This window comes from Vombatus ursinus, unplaced genomic scaffold, assembly GCF_900497805.2.
Source record: "Vombatus ursinus unplaced genomic scaffold, bare-nosed wombat genome assembly UNPS02009062.1, whole genome shotgun sequence".
Classification (NCBI taxonomy): Eukaryota; Metazoa; Chordata; class Mammalia; order Diprotodontia; family Vombatidae; genus Vombatus; species Vombatus ursinus.
The window spans coordinates 7,013,019-7,030,995 of record NW_020948840.1 but is presented as its reverse complement, the minus strand read 5'-3'; the positions used below and the strand labels follow the sequence as shown (position 1 = coordinate 7,030,995).

The window sequence follows — 17,977 nt, the reverse complement described above, 5'->3', positions numbered from 1 at the left end:
AGAAAGAAAGAAAGAAAGAAAGAAAGAAAGAAAGAAAGAAAGAAAAAGAAAGAAAGAAAGAAAGTTCAGCCAGATAAAGGAAAGACCTTGGGGGATTAGAGCCAGTTGGATGAGCATATTAAACAAAACTTAAAGATCAGTAGCCTAGACAAAAATGAAATTTTAGTGCAGTTGAGAGGGGCTTTGAAGCTGAAACTGACCTCATTATCAATATAACTAAGACCAGAATACCTTCCAGGGAAGAGACTGAGGAGAAAGGATTAAGGAAGGGAAAGGGAGGTTTTGAAAACCAAGGAGGGGCCCCTGAAGAGGGACAACCAACCCCCCTCCACATTGCCAATTGTGGTTAATGGGAATAAATATTCACCATGATAGCAGAGATGGAAGTGGTTGGGAATTAGGGGTATCTTCACCTTTAAGGCTGTAGTAGTACCTCCTAACCCATAAAAGCTGCTATAGGGGGCAGCTAGGTGGTGCAGTAGATAGTGCACTGGCCCTGAAATCAGGAGGACCTGAGTCCAAATCCGGCCTCAGACCAAACACTTGACACTTACTAGCTGTGAGACCCTGGACAAGTCACTTAACTCCAATTGCCAAAACAAAACAAAACCAAAAAAAACTGCTGTGAAATAGAACAGAAAAAGAACTCAGAAGAGTGGGAGGAGACTAATAAAATCTCAAAACAGATCTATTTACTCTCATCAATCTTTGATCAGACTCTCGGTGGGAGATAAGAAGAAAAACTGTGAGATTCTTTCTTTCTGCCTCCACAACCCAGGACAGGTTGGAGAAGGCACAGTTAAAGAGAGAGAACGGAAAGGAGCAGCTAGGTGGCAGAGTGCATAGAGTGCTGCGCCTGGAGTCAGGAGGACCTGAATTCCAATCCAGCCTCTGACCCTTACTGGTTGTGTGATCCTGGGCAAGTCACTTAACCCTGTTTACCTCAGTTTCCTCATCTGCAGATGATCTGAAGAAGGAAATGGCAAACCACTTCAGTACCTTTGCCAAAAATTAAAAAAACAAAAAAAAAATCCAAATGGGGTCACAAAGAGTTGAACATGAGTGAACACCAACAAAAGGAAGGAAATTACTTTTTCTTTCTTTTTCTTTTCTCCTGGTTTGTAGAAACCACTTAGAAACAATTCAGCAGAATTTAATTGGTGAATATGACAGAAAAGGAAAATGACAAATGTTGGAGAACATGTGGCAAAACTAGGACATTAAAGCACTATTGGTGGAGTTGTGAACTGATTCAATCATTCTGGAGAGAAATTTGGAACTATGCTCAAAGGACTACAAAACTGTACATTCTCTTTGACCCAACAATATCACTTCTAGGTCTGTATCCCCAAAAGATCATAAAAATGGGAGAAGGACCAACCTGTACAAAAATATTTATACCAGCAATTTTTGTGGTGGCAAAGAATAGGAAAATGAGGGGAATGGTTGAACAAGTTGTGTTGTATGATTGAGATGGAGTACTAATGTGCCATGAGAAATAATTAAAAGGATGCTTTCAGAAAAACCTGGAAAGACTTAGATGAATTGATGCAAAGTGAAGTGAACAGAACCAGTAGAACATTGTACACAGTATCAGCAATATTACATAATGATCAACTGTAAATGATTTAGCTATTCTTGGCAATACAATGATCCAAGACCAATTCTGAAAGACTTATGATAAAAAATGCTATCCACCTCCACAGAAAGAATTGATGGAGTCTGAATGTAGACCTAAGCATACTCTTTTTTTATTTCATTTTTCTTGTTTTCTTTTTTTTGGGGGGGGGGAAGGTTTGTGTTTTCTTTCCCAACTAATGATTAATGACTAATAAGGAAATATATTTTGCATACTGTACATGTATAACCTCTAGCAAATTGCTTGCCATCTCAATGAGGGGAAAGAGAAGGAAAGATTTGGAACTCAAAATTTTTAAAAAGAATGTTAAAAAATTATTTTTACATGCAATTGGAAAAATAAAATATTTAAAATAAAATTTTATATTTCATTAAATATTATCCAATTACACATAAAACAATTTTAGCAACTATTTTTAAAAATTTTGAGTTCCAAATTCTCTGCCTCCTTTCTTCCCCTCCCCCTTCTATGAGAACGAAAGCAATTTGATTTTGATTATAGATGTGTGGTTATGCAAAATACATTTCCACATTAGCCATGTTGGAAAAGAAAACACAAACAGAATAAAACAATAAAAACAGTTTTAAAAAAGTATGCTTCAATCTGCATTCAAAGTTTATCAATTCTGTCTCTGGAGGTGGATAGCATTTTTTCATCAAAGGTCTTTTGGAATCATTTTGTATCATTGTCTTGATACTACCACAATAGTATTCCATCACAATCATATACTATTGTGGTATAAGAAATGATGAGAGGGATTCTTTGACACCACAAAAAGAGCCACCATAAATATTTTTGTATATATCAGTCCTTTTCCCTTTTCCTTGATCTTTTTTGGGATACAGACTTAGTAGTAGTATTGCTAGGTCAAAGGATATGCAAAGTTTTATAGCCCTTTGGGCATAGTTCCAAATTGTTCTCCAGAACAGTTTGACTAGTTCACAACTCCACTAACAGGGCATTAATATCCCACATTTCCCATATCTCCTCCAATATTTGTCATTTTCTTTTTTCTGTCATGTTAACCAACCTGACAGGTGTGAGGTAGTACCTTAGAGTCATTTTAATTTGCATTTCTCTAATCAGTAGTAATTTAGAGTATTTTTTCATGTGACTATGATGGTTTCTTCTTCTGAAAACTTCCTGCTCAAACTATCCTTTGACTATTTATCAACTGGAGAATGACTCTTATTTTTATAAATTTGGCTTGTTCCCTACATATTTGAGAAACAAGTCCTTTATCAGAGAAACTTGCCACAAAATTTTTCCTCCAGTTTCCTATTTTCCTTCTAATTTTGACTATATTGGTTTTGTTTGTGCAAAAGGTTTTTAATTTCATGTAACCAAAATGATATATTTTACTTCCTGTAATCCTCCCTATCTTTTGTTTGGGGATAAAATCTTTCTTTATCCGTAGACCTGATAGGTACAATTTCCCACATTCCCCAAATTTATTTATAATAACACTCCTTATGTCTAAATCATTTATCCATTTTGATCTTATGTGGGTATACAATGTGAGATGATGGTCTAACCTAGTTTCTGCCAAACTGTTCTCTAGTTTTCCCAGTAAATTTTGTCAAGTTTTGAGTTCTCACTCCCAAAGCTTAGATCTTTGGGTTTATCAAACACTAGATTACTATGATCATTTATTGTGTGTATCGTGTACCTAATTTATTCCACTGATCCACCACTCTATTTCTTAGCCAGTACCAGATTGTTTTGATGATTACCACTTAGTAATACAGTTTGAAATCTGGAAATGCTAGGTTACCTTCCTAAATTTTCTTTTCATTGATTCTCTTGATATTCTTGACCTTTTGTTCTTCCCAGATGAATTTGGTTACTATTTTTCCTAGCTCTATAAAATAATTTTTGGTAGTTCTATCGGTATGAAATTGAATAAGTAACTTAGGTAGAATTATCATTTTTATTATATTGGCTTAGCCTACCCATGAGCAATTAATATTTCTCCAATTGCTTAGATCTGTATTTGTATAAAACATGTTTTGTAATTGCATTCATATAATCCCTGCATTTCTCTTGGCAGGTAAGCTTCCAAGTATTTTATATTGTCTGCAATTATCTTAAGTGGAATTTCTCTTTCTATCTCTTGCTGCTGGGTATTGTTGGTAGTAGATAGTAATGCTGGTGATTTATGGAGGTTTATTTTATATCCTGCAACTTTGGTGAAGTTGTTGATTGTTTCAACTAGGTTTTTAATTAATTCTCTAGACTTCTCTAAGTATACCATCATATCATCTGGAAAGAGTGATAGTTTTGTTTCCTCATTGCCTATTTTTATTCCTTCAGTTTCTTTTTCTTGTCTTTTTGCTATAGCTAGCATTTCTAGTAAGATATTGAATATAGTGATAATGGACATTCTTGCTTCACCCCTTAATCTTCCTGGGAAGGCTTCAAGTTTATTCTCATTTTAGATAATGCTTGCTCTTCATTTTAGATAGATACTACTTATCATTTTAAGAAAGGTTCCATTGATTCTTATGATTTTTAGTGTTTTTAATAGGAATGAGTACTGGATTTTGTCAAAGGCTTTTTCTGCATCTATTGATATAATCATCTGATTTATGTTGTTATTGTTATTGATATGGCCAGTTATGCTGATAGTTTTCCTAATATTGAACCAACCCTGCATTCCTGGTATAAATTTCACTTGGTCATAGTATGTAGTCTTTGAGATCTATTGCTATAATATCAAAGAAGAGGTTCTTCACCTTGGGTACATTTACGGATAGATTTCAGGGAGTCTGTGAACTTGATGGAAAAATAAATTACAACTTCTTTTTCACTATTTTCTAAGTGAAATTTAGCCTTAAATTATTTAAAAAACATTATCCTGAGAAAGTTTCACAACACAAAAAAAGTTAAGAACATCTGATAAAGGAAATAGCTGTTGAAACTGCCAATAGGGGAGACTGTATCATTAATTCCTATTAGATTCTGATTTACTTAGTCTCCTTCCCACTAAAGTTAAGATTTAAATCCTTTACATGGATGCTAGCTCTAACTACATTCCTATTATTTCCACCTGGTCAAATACTTTCCTAGGATGCTTAGTGCAGGCCTGCACATTTTTTGAGGGCCACCCAAAATCCTTTGGTGGGCCACAGGTTATGCAGGCCTGCTTTAGAGGCACAGGTTTGTAAACCCACAAGAAGGTATGAAGGTGTCTTCTACACAGATATTTTTCCTCACTGGCAAATTGTAAAATAGATTTGAGAGAAAACAATGTTTATTTCTTATAAAGAAAAAAGTTGAAATGTCTCACCTCGTTTTCTAGTATGTCAAGAGCTAGCCTGGCAGCATCATTTTTTGCGTCTTTCTTTGCTCTTCCTTTACCTTCTGGAAATTCTCTGTCTCCTATTATAACGTTGGTGGTAAACCTGAGGGTAAGAAAAAGATTCACATGATTTCACACAATTAAAACCTCTTTTTAAGGACATCATCTTTGTATCATTTTCAATTCATCCTCTACCTCCCATATTCTCTACTGGGAATGTACAGTGACATAGTAAAAACAACACTGGATTTGTCAGAGAAATGTGGGGAAATTTGCATGAACTGATGCAGAAAGATATAAGCAGAACCAAGACAACAACATCCACAATGACTACAGCAATATAAATTATCACCAAAAGCAAACTGAACACTGAATGATGGAAAAACTAAATGAAGTCCTGGAAAAGAGATAAAACCTTCCACCCTCCTCACAGCAGAGAGGTGTGGTATTACTAAGACAGAATACAGTATATATTATCAAGTATAAACCTTTTGCATAAGATGATACTTCTTAGTTATTTTTCTCTGTCATGCAGGAGGGTTCAATCTGGAGAGGTAATGGAAAAACATAAGATTATAGGATCACAGATTTAAAGCTGGAAGGGATCCTAGAGATTATCTAATCCAACTCCTTCATTTTACAGATGAAAACTGAGGTTTGGAGAGATTAAGTAACTTGCCCAAAATCACACAGCTAGTAAGTCAAGAGTTCTTCCTAACGCCAAGTCCAGCACTCTGTCTACTATGCCATAATGACTGTGACAAAAATCATTAATAAAATGTATTAAAACAACAAAAAGAATACCAGACTTGGAGTCTGGAGACCTAAGTTTTAATCCCAGTTCTCTGAGGATGGAAGAAAGGAAGGAAAGAAGGAAAAAAGGAAGGAAGAAAAGAAGGAAGAAAAGGAAATTAATGATTAACCCAAAGAAATAGAGTTTCTAAATAATTAATAGTCAATTTATTAATTAGGCTAGCCAGAAATCAGTAAATTGAGAGTCAATGGTTTCTCTTGGTAACCAAAGATGCCCAAGGGAAACCCTGAAATGCCTTACATATCTTCTGAAAGGGAATTCCCCTGACAAGTGAAAATAAACCTTGATTGGTGGACATTTAATGAGGAGGTGGGCTAAAAGTCTTCAAGTTCCTCCTGCTAAGGAGAAAAATCTTCAGCTCCTCCTACTAAGAATGTGGCTTTATCATGAGACTCAGTAGCTTCCAGCAACCTGGGCAAGAGGAATCCATCTCCATCTGGACCTCTCTGGCTGGTTTTCTCCTTCATAAGTTGGGTCACCCTAAACTCTACTGGAGGGAAACAAGGACAGAGGTTTCTTCCCTCAGGGAAAGGGCTCACCCTGGATTTAGTTTATACTCTAAACACAAATTAGGTCTCCTAGTTGAGTGGGGTCCGGCCCAAGATGGAGGAGCATGTTCTTTGAGGACTAGGAGTAATCTCATCAACTAACCATGTCCTTCAGAGATGACTGAACTTTTAGAGAAACTCGGCCTTAAGAGAAAATAGGTGGAAGACTGGATTGCAATTTAATAATTAGTTATAAATATAATAGTGTAATAACAATTTCTCTCGGAAGGAAGAGAAAAAGAAAGGAAGAGAAAAAGGAAAGAAGGAAGGAAGGAAGGAAGGAAAGAAGGAATTACTAAGTGCCTACTATGTTCCAAGCATTGTGCTAAGTGCTTTGTAAATACTTTTTCAGTTGATCTTTACAACAACCCTGTGAGTTAAGTGCTATTAATTATCCCCATTTTACAACTGAGGGAACTGAGGCAAATAAGAGTTGAAATGACTTGCCCAAGGTCACACAGCTAGGAAGCATCTGAAGCTAGATTTGATTTCTGATCTTCCTGACTGCAGGCCTGATCTCTATTCACTGCACCACCTGCCTCACTCACTAAATTCATTACAGAGCTAAAAACATTTTTTTAAAATCATTTGTAACTTCTGAGACTTGGTTTCTTTAAAATGAGGATAATAATGTTTATATAGTCCACTTGCTATGAGGAAAATACTCCAAATCATAAAGAGCTACACAACTTTATTATACTCTACCTTTTTCAAGTCACCAAAAGAATGAAATCAGTACATTTTAACACAATGTGCCTATTCTTTCCAATGAGGGCAACAATATACTCTCTATATCTATGATGGCTATGAAACATACTTCTCTCCATGATCCTGTGGAAGTTACCAGAACTTTTGCCCAACTTCTGGCTCCTCCTTACCCCAGGTAAGCTGGGTAACCTTGCTCAGGGTAAAGATCAGGAGTTCTTAACCTTGGATCAATGAATTTATTTTTAAAAAATATTTTGATAAATGTATTTCAATATAATTGATTTCCTTTGCAGTCCTCTGTATTTTATTTTATGGATTTAAAAACTTTTTTTTCCTAAGGAGGTCCAAAGGCTCCACCAGATTGCCAAAGGAATCCATGACACAAAAAAGACCCCCTTGTACAAATTAAAGAGCAAGAAATGCTGGCATGGCTATTTTTTGTCTAGAAATTAACTCTTGGTTTTTTTGTTTTGTTTTGTTTTTATTTTGTTTTGCTTTTGGCCCAGACTATACTCTGCAATACTCAGCTTGTCATCTGACATTTACCAAATATCCATTATGGGCACAGCAACAAACTTTAAACTGTTGAGAATATAAAAGAAATAGAAATGATGGTTTCTGACCTCAGGGGACTCACAATCCAGCTGAGGAGACATTACATATAGACTTGAAGTGGCTTAAGAATACTTATAGAAAAATCAGAGTCTAAATTAATACACAGTCAGCTTTTAACTCTCTGAACTATCTGAGGAAGTGCAGGTAATCTCAAGGAATAGATATTAAAAAATAAATAAATTCAAATTTGGTATTAGTATGTATTTTTAAAGTTACATTTGAGTAAGAGTTTATCTCTTGGGGATTAGGCATAGGGAGGATCAGAGTTAACAACATTTCCAAAAAGATAATGATGCTACTTGTGGTAAGGTTCTTCTATATAAAGGCAATTTGGAAGTACATTTGACTAAATTGACATCTGACTTGTACTGAATTTTGTTTCATGTTTTCAAGTCATGAAATTGTGAATATTATCAAGTTTCTAAATCTTCTTATGTCGTAAATTCTGGGAAACCATTGTACAAGAAATGCAGTTAAAAGAATAGTAAAAATGATATCATTGGAAAAATTTACCTCCTTTTGATTTGGATACTATGAAATTGATTAAGTTATTTGAGGTTATTGCTATTAGATAAAATCCATGAAGCATTTAATTGGGCATATTGTAAAGGAGTGGAATAATAATTGTGTACTTTTTGGGGAAAAAAGGAGGAGAGGAGTGGGAGAAAGACCTTATAAAAATATCTTATATGTAGGCCTGCCAATTTTCTTGAGCAAGGTCAGAAAAACCTGATTAGTCCTGTGAAAGAATTTGTGTATTGATTTATTTAGGAAACAAGATCTTCCTCCACCATTACAAATACTCTTTGAATAAGGGGGAAAATATGGGGAAAAATTTTTAAAGTGTGTTTATAGTATAGAAATATTTTGTGTGATAATTTGTGGTTATGATAACCATGAAATTATACTTGGAATTGTTTGTACAGACCTTAGTCTTCAATATTTTATTTTGTTTTAAGAGTTAATATAGCTTAGGAGGTGTATATCTGCTAGTCTTGAGACTTATAACAATTGGCCAATGTATTCTGAAAGCTTCTTTTTTAGTAAACTATCATATATTCATTATCTATATGAATTTGCATGATATACTTACTTTGTTAAATTCTAATAACTGTCTTTTATACCAAGACAAGTTTTAAGCTATAATTGAGAAAGGAAAATAATAGAAGGAATGAGTGTTAAATAAAATCTTTTGTGTGATTTTTAGGCCTGATAAATTTTTGTTTGCTAAATAGTTTTATTGCAACAAGAAAGTAATTTGTTAATAACTATATCCAGCCTAAGCATAGTTGGTGAAACTTGCTCTATGAGGTAAAATCTCATGGGACTGTAATCTTATATTATTCTGAGTTTTGATTTCAGGTATGATTGTCTCAAGTTAGTAGTCTACCATTCAAGGGAAATGCCACAAGGGATTGATTCTGAATTTCTACAGATGGATAGCTATCTCTGAGAAAGGGCAAAGGGATGACATTGGCATGGCCTAAGATAGGATCCTCTTGACTCAGTTTCCTCATGTGTTACTTCCTTTTGAACACAAATGTTTCCCATCCAGTTAACCCCAGAGTCTGGCTATAATGAGGTAGAATTTTTGCTGCATGATGGCATGTACCGTAAGAGATGACAAATAGGACAACTTCAAAAACACAGAAAGACTGTATGAAGTGATATGCAATGAATTGAGCAGAACTAGAACAATTTATATGATGCTCACAATAATGCAAAGGAAAACAACTATGCAAGACTTCAAAATTCTGATCAAGGCAGTGATCAGGCATGACTTCAAAAGACTGGTAATGATATATGCTTCCAGTAGAGAGGTGATGGAATAGAAGTGCAGAATGAGACATGAACGTTCAAATTTATCCAATGTGTTGATTTGTTTCGCTTAACTACACATAGCTGTTACAAAAGAGGGTTTCTACTGTCTACAACTTTCCCCTGACCTACCAGATAAATAACTGTCAAAAACAGAAACAACATTAGTCTAACGTGACTTATTCTTGATGAAGCCATGCTCGTTCTTAGCAATCACTGCTTTCTTTTCTAAATATTCACAAACAATTCCATTAATACTTTCTAGAATTCTACCAGGAATTAGAATCCAACTCATTGGCTTATAGTGGGAAAGACTCCATTCTTTTCCCTTTTTTGAAAATTAAGGTAATATTTTCCTTTTTTTAGTCCTCCGAAATTTCATCTATTCTCTATTATTATTATTTTTTAATCTAGACCTTTGATTTCACTGGAGTATGAAACTCCTTACAACTTATTTCCTTAGAAACATGTCTAGATCATAGAGATACTAAGTTACTTGCCCAGGATCATGCAGCCAGTATATATGAGAGACAGAATTTGAACCCAGGTCCTCTTGACTCCAAGGACAGCTATTTATTCACTACCCCATTCTACCTCTCATTGTCATTAGCTACTAACAATAGGGAAGAACTGAAGCTTCTTAAACAGTTCAGTGACATGATCAGCTCCTTAGGGATATCAATTTGATAGCTATATAAAGCAGAAATGAAGAGGAAAGAGAGTATAGACAGGGAGACCAATTATATGGCTATTGCAGTAGCTCAGGTGTTGTGGCATAAGGGCTTGAACAAGCATGGTGGCCCTTCAAAAGAGAGAAAGAGGAGGATATGAGAGATGCGGATAGAGAATTGACACAGCTCGGAAAATGATTAGATATCTTGGAGGAAGGGAGAAGAAGAAAGAAGAGTTGAGGATGATTCCAAGGTCATGATTCAGGTGAATGGAAAGATGGTGGTGCCTGTGTCAGAAATAGGGAAATTGGGAAGAGGGGTATGTTTTGAAGAAAATATAATAAGACCAGTTTTGGACATGTTGAGTGTGAGAACCCTAGCACATAGGGCTAAATAAATACTTGCTTATTGACTGACTCTAGAAAATCCAGATGGACATATCCAACAGGTAGCTAGAAATTCTAGAGTGGAATGGAGAGAGATAAGTGCTTGATATGTAGCTGTGGGAGTATTCTGCATAGAATTAATATCCACTGGAGGTGATGAGATCACCAAGAGTTAGGGTATAGAGAGAAAAAAGGAGGACTAGGACAGAGCCTATGATCTAAAAACATTATCCTTTTAAAAATGTAAATACAAATATTTCAGAAATTTTATTAATAAAAATAATAATCTTTTCAATTTCATATTGAGATGATTTTTTTAAAGTAACTTACTCAGAGTTATGAGGCGGTCCAGTCACTGACATTTCTTTATAGCTAACCTGCAAATTTTTCTTCAAGCAATACTGATAGAGTTCTGCAGAGTACATGCGTGGTTGAATATTGTTAGCCATCCTTCTTGGTGTACTTAAAATAAAAATGAAATCTGAAAGAGATAATATCCACAGAGAACAAACATTCAGCCTGATTTTCTCAATCTGCTTCTGAAGCCAGGAGGGGAAACAAAGGGAAAACTCCATCATTCTTCAGAGATAAATTCTCCCAGTTCTCCAGAAAACTCCCTAAGATAATAGCTGCAGAACTGGAAGAGATCTCAAATCTCAAATGTAGTCCAGCTCCCTCATTCTATAGAGGAAGATGCAGTGTCAAAGATGTTAAATGACTTACCTGGGGTCACATAACTAGGAAGTGTCAGAAGATAGATCTGAACCCAGGTGTTGGTGATTCCAAGTCTGTCACTTTTACTACACTGCTTCAAACTTCTACCATGGATTTATGAAAGTTCAACTTTTAATTCACAGGTTGGAAAAGCTTTATTTCCTTAAGTCTCTCAAATTTTTGAAACTCATTAAGATAACCCATATAAGTATATACTTCTTTTTATCTCTTAATTCAGCTTCTGTAATGATAAATTTCACAATGAAAAGTCTGCTGAATGTAGGAAAGCTAGGGCAAAATGCACGTAAAACTGTTACTTTGAATTGAAATGAACCTTAGAGATCATTTAGTTTCATCCTCCCTCCCTAGCTTCATAGATGAGGAACTACTCCCCAGAGTGGTTGTGACTTACTGTTGGTCATAGAGCTAATGTCAAAGCCAGGATTCAGACCCAGTTCTCCTGATTCCAAGAACACTTCTGTGCTCCTAGTTACAGAAGTGGGTCAATATAGATTTGTTTTCTTGTTTTTTTTAAGTTTGGAACTGTGACTTAATCTGTGTAGAGTGCATCCCAGTGAAGAAACTCCCTCTACCAATGCAAACCATTGGCTATTGTTCAATTTACAGTCTTAGGGCAGGGGTTCTCAACCCTTTTCTGTGTCATGGGCCCCTCTGGCAGTCTGGGTGAAGCCTATGGACCTCTTATGATAGTAACATTTTTAAATGCATAAAATATTGCATAGGATTACTATGGAAACCAATTATATTGAAGCATAGCTGTCCAATTTTTTTAAATTAAGTTCATGCTATGCCCAAAGGGCTATAAAAATGTGCATACCCTTTGACCCAGCAATACCACTTCTAGGGCTGTATCCCAAAGAGATCAAACAAATGGGAAAAGGACCCATATGTATGAAAATATTTATAGCAGCTCTTTTTGCGGTGGCAAAGAATTGGAAATTGAAGGGATGGGCTAAACAATTTGTGGTGTATGAATGTAATAGAATACTATTGTGCTATAAGAAATGATGAGCAGGCAGACTTCAGAAAAACCTGGGAAAACTTGTATGAACTCATGCTTAGTAAAGTGAGCAGAACCAGGAGAATGTTGTACTCAGTAACAACCACATTGTGCGATGACTAATATTGATAGACTTAACCCTTCTCAGAAATACAAGGATCTAAGACATCTTCAAAGAACTCATGATGGAAAATATTGTCCATATCCAGAAAATACTGTCCACATGGAGTCTGAATGCAGATTAAAGCATATTATTTGTTCTCTCTCTCTCTTTTTCTTTTCTTTTTTGTTTGTTTGTTTCTTCTTTCTCATGGTTTGTCTCATTGGTTCTAATCTTTCTTTACAACATGACTAATGTGAAAATAGGTTCAGTATGAATGTATATGTAGAGCCTATATCAAATTGCCTGCCATCTTAGGATGAGGGGAGGGGATCTTTAGCCTTTGCCATCTTTAGCCTCATCCTTGCCAATTATAAAGGTGGTCTTATCTAATTCCCGGGTGCCAGTGAGTTTACATCTCTGGTTCCCTATCAATGACCACAGGATGCTACTGTACAACCCACTAAGAATGATTCCATGTGCTGTATATGTTCAATTTTGTTAATGTAGCCAATCACCATCCATCACACCTTGATGCTGTCAATGTTTTAACCAATAGTATGATCTTCTTACCTACTCTGTGCTGTTATTTGTTCTATGCTTATGAAAAAGGAGTTGCATCTCTAATTCTTGGTCTTTGGCTGGAAACTGAGGTAGTCATTGACCCCTTCATTAATAGGTACTTATCCTACTTGGAGAAACATGCCTTGGTTTATCTTTTTGTTAAATTTCACTTACAACACCAAGATCACAAAGCCAGGTCTTAAACTCAGGCTTTCCTAACTCTGAGGTTAGCTCCCTGATTACTACACCTCTCTGACTTTGTGTATTATTGTTATTAATTATACATTATTATTTATCATAATAATCCTCTCAGAAAACAATATGAAACTAGAGCAGTTCCAATCCATATTAGCTATTTTGGATTTCAGAAAACACAGCAATCTACTAATGTCTTGTACAAACAAGAGATCAAACCTTTTTCTGAAGAGCTTCCCTTAAGAGGGGCTGGCATACTAGGATTCCTTCATTACACCAGCTGCTACACTTGGCATAGCATAGTCAGAAGCTCTTCAACCTCAGGCAAGACTCCTTACCTCTCTCAGCTTCAGCTGGTTCCTTAGTTCCTGAGAATGATGTCACTTATGCCCCACCTACTTCCTAGAGTTGTTGTGAGGAAGAAATTTTAAAAGGTGTTGGTTAATTTAGCATTCATTCACCCAGACCTTGGACCTTACAGGTCAATAATAATATCTCATATTTACATCAAATTTTATAGCTACAGAGCATCTGACACAATATCTCATTTGATTCTGCTGACATAGTATCTAATCACTAACAAATACCAATTGATTGATTGACTTTGGGCAATCACTTAAATTCTCTATCTCAGTTTCTTCATCTGTAAAAATCAGAGGACTTGGTGGCCTTTCCAGTTCTGGATCTATGGTCCTATGATTAATCCAAGTTCCCATTTAATAGATCAGGAAACATACTCATAGAGGCAGAGTACCTTGCCCCAAATTGCACAGCTAATAAATAACAGGGTAGGGACTGGAATTCAAGTCTTCAGGCTCCAAGTTTAATCATCTTTTCATTACATCTTATTATTGGAAATAACATTTACCACAATGTCCATAAATAACATTTACTGATGTGTAGAACACTCAGGTGGTATGAAAAGTAGAAAGGTGCACAGAAGCTCTCCATCCAGTACAGAAGAGCCATCCTTTTTCAGGAAAGTAGATCCTGCTGAAAGGTGATTGAAATGAAAACATCTATCTTTGTGGGATTCAGAGGCTGAGAGAGAAAAAGAAGGGCCAGGAGGGCATCCTTAACTGAGCAATTAGGTTGTTTTGTTTTGGGGAAGTGCTGTTTGTTTTTTTTAATTCAACTCCATTTGAATAAGAAATCTTGGAGTCTGGTAAAAATATATTTCTAATAACAGCAATAGCTTTCATCCTACATGGCATTTTAAGGTTTGTAAAGCACTTCACGAATATTCTCTCATTTTACCTTCACAACAAGCCTGGGAGGTGAGCACTATTATTAACTCCATTTTACAGATGAGGAAACTGAGGTAGACAGAAGTTAAGTGATTTGCCCAGGGTCAAATAGCTAGTAGGTTTCTAAGGTCAGATTTAAACTCAGGTATTCCTGACTCTGGGCCCAGGACTTTTTTTATCCACTGCACCACCTAGCTGCCTCTCTGATACTTCTAAACAAATTAATACAGTGACATTTGCAAGGATGAAGATCAAATGCTTGCAAACGTACATATAAGTTCAGAAATCTTCCAACTATCTTCTGTATGTATATAACTCAATCAATGAACCTTCCTGAACTTTCCAGGAAACACATTTCAATATTAATCTACTCTGGGATGCTAGAACTTTCCCCTCTAAAGTTAACTTCCATTTTTTTTTGGATATGTCTTGAATGTACCTATTTATTTACTTGATGGTTTATTGCCAGAATGTAAGCTCCCTGTGGGCAAGGACTATTTTTGCTTTTCTTTGTATACCAAGTGCCTAGCACAATGTCTGTCACACAGGAATCAATCAACAAGTGATGATTAATTATTTGTCATTTGCCTAAAACTGGTATTAACGAATGAAGAAATCAGATATTTTTCTTTATACTTTTGTCAGGAACCATGATTTTAATAGTACAAGGAACTTCACAGTAAAGAAGCTGGGGTCAAATATGTTCTAAGTAAAATCCAACCAGGCCAAATATTTTATAGGAAAAATAATCTAACCAGTTTAAAAATGGGAAATAGGAGATTCTGAGAGATATTATAATTTGTCTAAGATAACATAGTTTGTGACAATGAGAAGGATAAACTTTCAAAGATCTTCATTCTGAAGTTTCATTTTTTGTCTTTGTATATGTAAAGCCTAATACAGCACTTGGCACACAGTAGGTGCTTAATAAATGCTTAAAGTTAAATTGAATCAAAAACCTGAAGATGGATAAAGGGTGATCCCAAGCTCTCTAAAACACAAAAAAACTGGAGAGAAGCCCACTGAAAATCTGTTCATTCACACTTTATTCAAAGCATCTGACAAGAATTTATAAGGTAGATTCTTGCCAGCAGTGAACAAAGTATGAGCAATTGGACCCCTAGTTATCAGTCTCTCCACTCTTTAACCTTAAATTCCTGATTATAGGTAATTGATAATCCAGTTTATGAACTGCTTTAGCTTCTCTATTTCTCTTCTTTCTGACAACCCTGGTTTGAGCCTCTTCAAATGTTCATTCTTCTGTCTCCATTAAACACACAAAAGTGAGGTTTTTGGATTGTCCTATATGTTAATTAATCTCTGCTCCCTCTTCACTACCCTTCACCATCAATGGACCTTTAAGAGCTCTATAGCTTTTCTCTTCACTTTATCCCTAAATTTCATTTCCTTTCTCAATCCTCATGCTTTCCAGAAATGGCTGAGCATCTGTGAGTCACTGACTAGAAGATCAGAGATTAGAGCTAAAGGGGACTCTACATTGGCTAGTCCAAATTCCATTTTAAAGATGGGAACACTGAGACCCAGAGCAGCAAAGTGACTTATCCAAAGTCAATTATCAGTCACCAAATGTCAGGACCGCGATTATCTCGCGCTCCTCTCACTGCGTCATCTCCCAGCATGCCAGCACTTTTGCCCGCGGTCTGCTCAGGGAGCCCAGAGTCACCAAGGGCTTCCTTTTTCAGGGCCGCCAGGGCCTCAGGGCCATCTGGTCCAAAGGGAATCTGCACCTGGCTGCTATTGTCAGACTCTCCCCCACCGTACACATACACTCTCACACGCAAGCATGCACACACGGGTGCTCCACAGAACCTCCGACCACTGTCCCACAAGCTCTATCTCATTTGGACAACGAACCCCTCGAGCCCAGAACCTCCCCCTAGACCCCGGGCCATGCAGAGATATCCCCGAACTCACTGACAACCCCGCTCCAGGCTCACAGCAGCCGGCTCTCGGGACGAATTGGTGAAACTAAAGTTCGGTTTCGTTTTCTGCCCAGACTCCGCCCCACTTCGAACCGCTGGGCTCCGGCCCGCCCTACTGTTAACTCTATGCAGTATAAGGGAGACAGAGTTAGCGACCTTCTTCTTACTCGCTTCCCCAGCCATTCGGGACTGTCGGCAGTACTCCAAGGGCAACCCCGTCGATTGTTGCCCCAGCCTCTTTTGTTCCCCGAGTTCAACAGGATACAAATTTGTTTAGGACACAAATAATATAGGGATCCTATAGAGAGCACAGAGGTGGGAAATAGTTTGGGAAACAGGTCATTTAAGTGCAATTTGGGTATCCCCCCCCAAGGTCCTTGATGTCAGGGAGTTTAGAGTTTTTGTTCAGCACTGTGCTTGGCACGTGGTAGGTGCTTAATAAGTGCAAGACCACAATTCGACAAGGAGTTCTCTAATGGGGGGAGTGGGAGCCCTTTTAAAGCCTATTGAGTCAAACTTTATTCAAAGCATTCGACAAGAATTTATCTGGTTAGTATTCTACACTCAAACATTCAGCGTTCGGAAACCCTGGAGGAGCAAAAGATACTGTCCTAATTAATGTACACGTTTGTCCTAAGGCTAGCTAATTCCCATAATTTAACTGCCAATCAAATAATCTTTAGTTGCTATCCCAGACCTAAAGAAGTTCCCTCTCTTCCACTGCCTCTCTCCTGTAATTCAGCCTTATTGATCCTAGCCTCCTCTTCAAACTGCTCTCTGGAGCTCTGTTTCTGTTGTAAACAAATTCGTTCCCCTGCTTGCTCAAGCTCTCCTCTACCATCTCTGAATGCAAACAGAAAATAGGTGTTTTTTTTTCCCCAGAAAATAGCTCACCACCCTCCTCTAACTACTAGTCACTGCTTTTCTCCTTTCCTTTTACTGGTACAGGGCTGGGTGCTTCCTTACTTGCATACACACATATACATATATATGTATATGTATATGTGTGTATATATATATATATACACACACACACATACACATATACCTACATACACACATATAATGTATATATGATATAACATATATATACACACATAAATATATACATTTATATACACATATACCATATATACCACAAGTCCAGGAGGACAAGCCGGCAAAATTCTTTCTTCCCTGCTACTATTTGACCCTCTATCAGTTAACCAATTATCTTTTGAAATGTACCCTAAAGCCACCACTTATTAAACTTCAAGATTCTCATCTACCTTCCTCAGTAACTTCAGCACCTGAATTCCGGTCTCTCCTCTCTGCTGCTAACCTTGCAGTTGTCCTTTATGACTTTAGTCTTCTCAGTGATGGCCCTTCATTTGCAGGCCAGTTCCTCATCCTCAGCTCCCAAGTTCTCCATCTCTTCTCTACCTCAGCCATCCATAGGCTGCTTGTATCTTAGGCTTCATACTTAAATATCCTTTCTCTAACTACACATTTCAACATGACTGCTCTACTTTCAAGAATCAAAACTCAGCAATTTCTTATCTATAGTGAATAGTGAGCTGGTCTAAGAGTCAGTAACATTTGAGTTTAAGTCTGAGAAAGGAATTTATAATTTTCATATTAATCAACATGATATGTATAATGAATATACCAATAATTTAGTTTTCTCAAGAGCTGCCTCTGGCTTGGGAGTCAG

At 36.7% G+C, this 17,977-nt stretch overlaps 1 protein-coding gene across 1 annotated transcript in view; it reads right to left on the bottom strand.

Annotated features, from left to right (window-relative positions):
- Positions 1 to 16,318, bottom strand: part of EIF2AK2 (eukaryotic translation initiation factor 2 alpha kinase 2) — a 79,811-nt gene extending 63,493 nt beyond the window's left edge. Inside the window, exons 1-4 of the mRNA XM_027850297.1 lie at positions 16,277 to 16,318; positions 13,433 to 13,496; positions 10,831 to 10,981; positions 4,929 to 5,043 (exon numbers count right to left, since the gene is read on the bottom strand). Of these exons, the coding sequence (XP_027706098.1) occupies positions 4,929 to 5,043; positions 10,831 to 10,949 (234 nt within the window). The 5' untranslated portion in view covers positions 10,950 to 10,981; positions 13,433 to 13,496; positions 16,277 to 16,318. The remainder of the gene's footprint in view (positions 1 to 4,928; positions 5,044 to 10,830; positions 10,982 to 13,432; positions 13,497 to 16,276) is intronic.
- Positions 16,319 to 17,977: the final 1,659 nt, after the last annotated feature.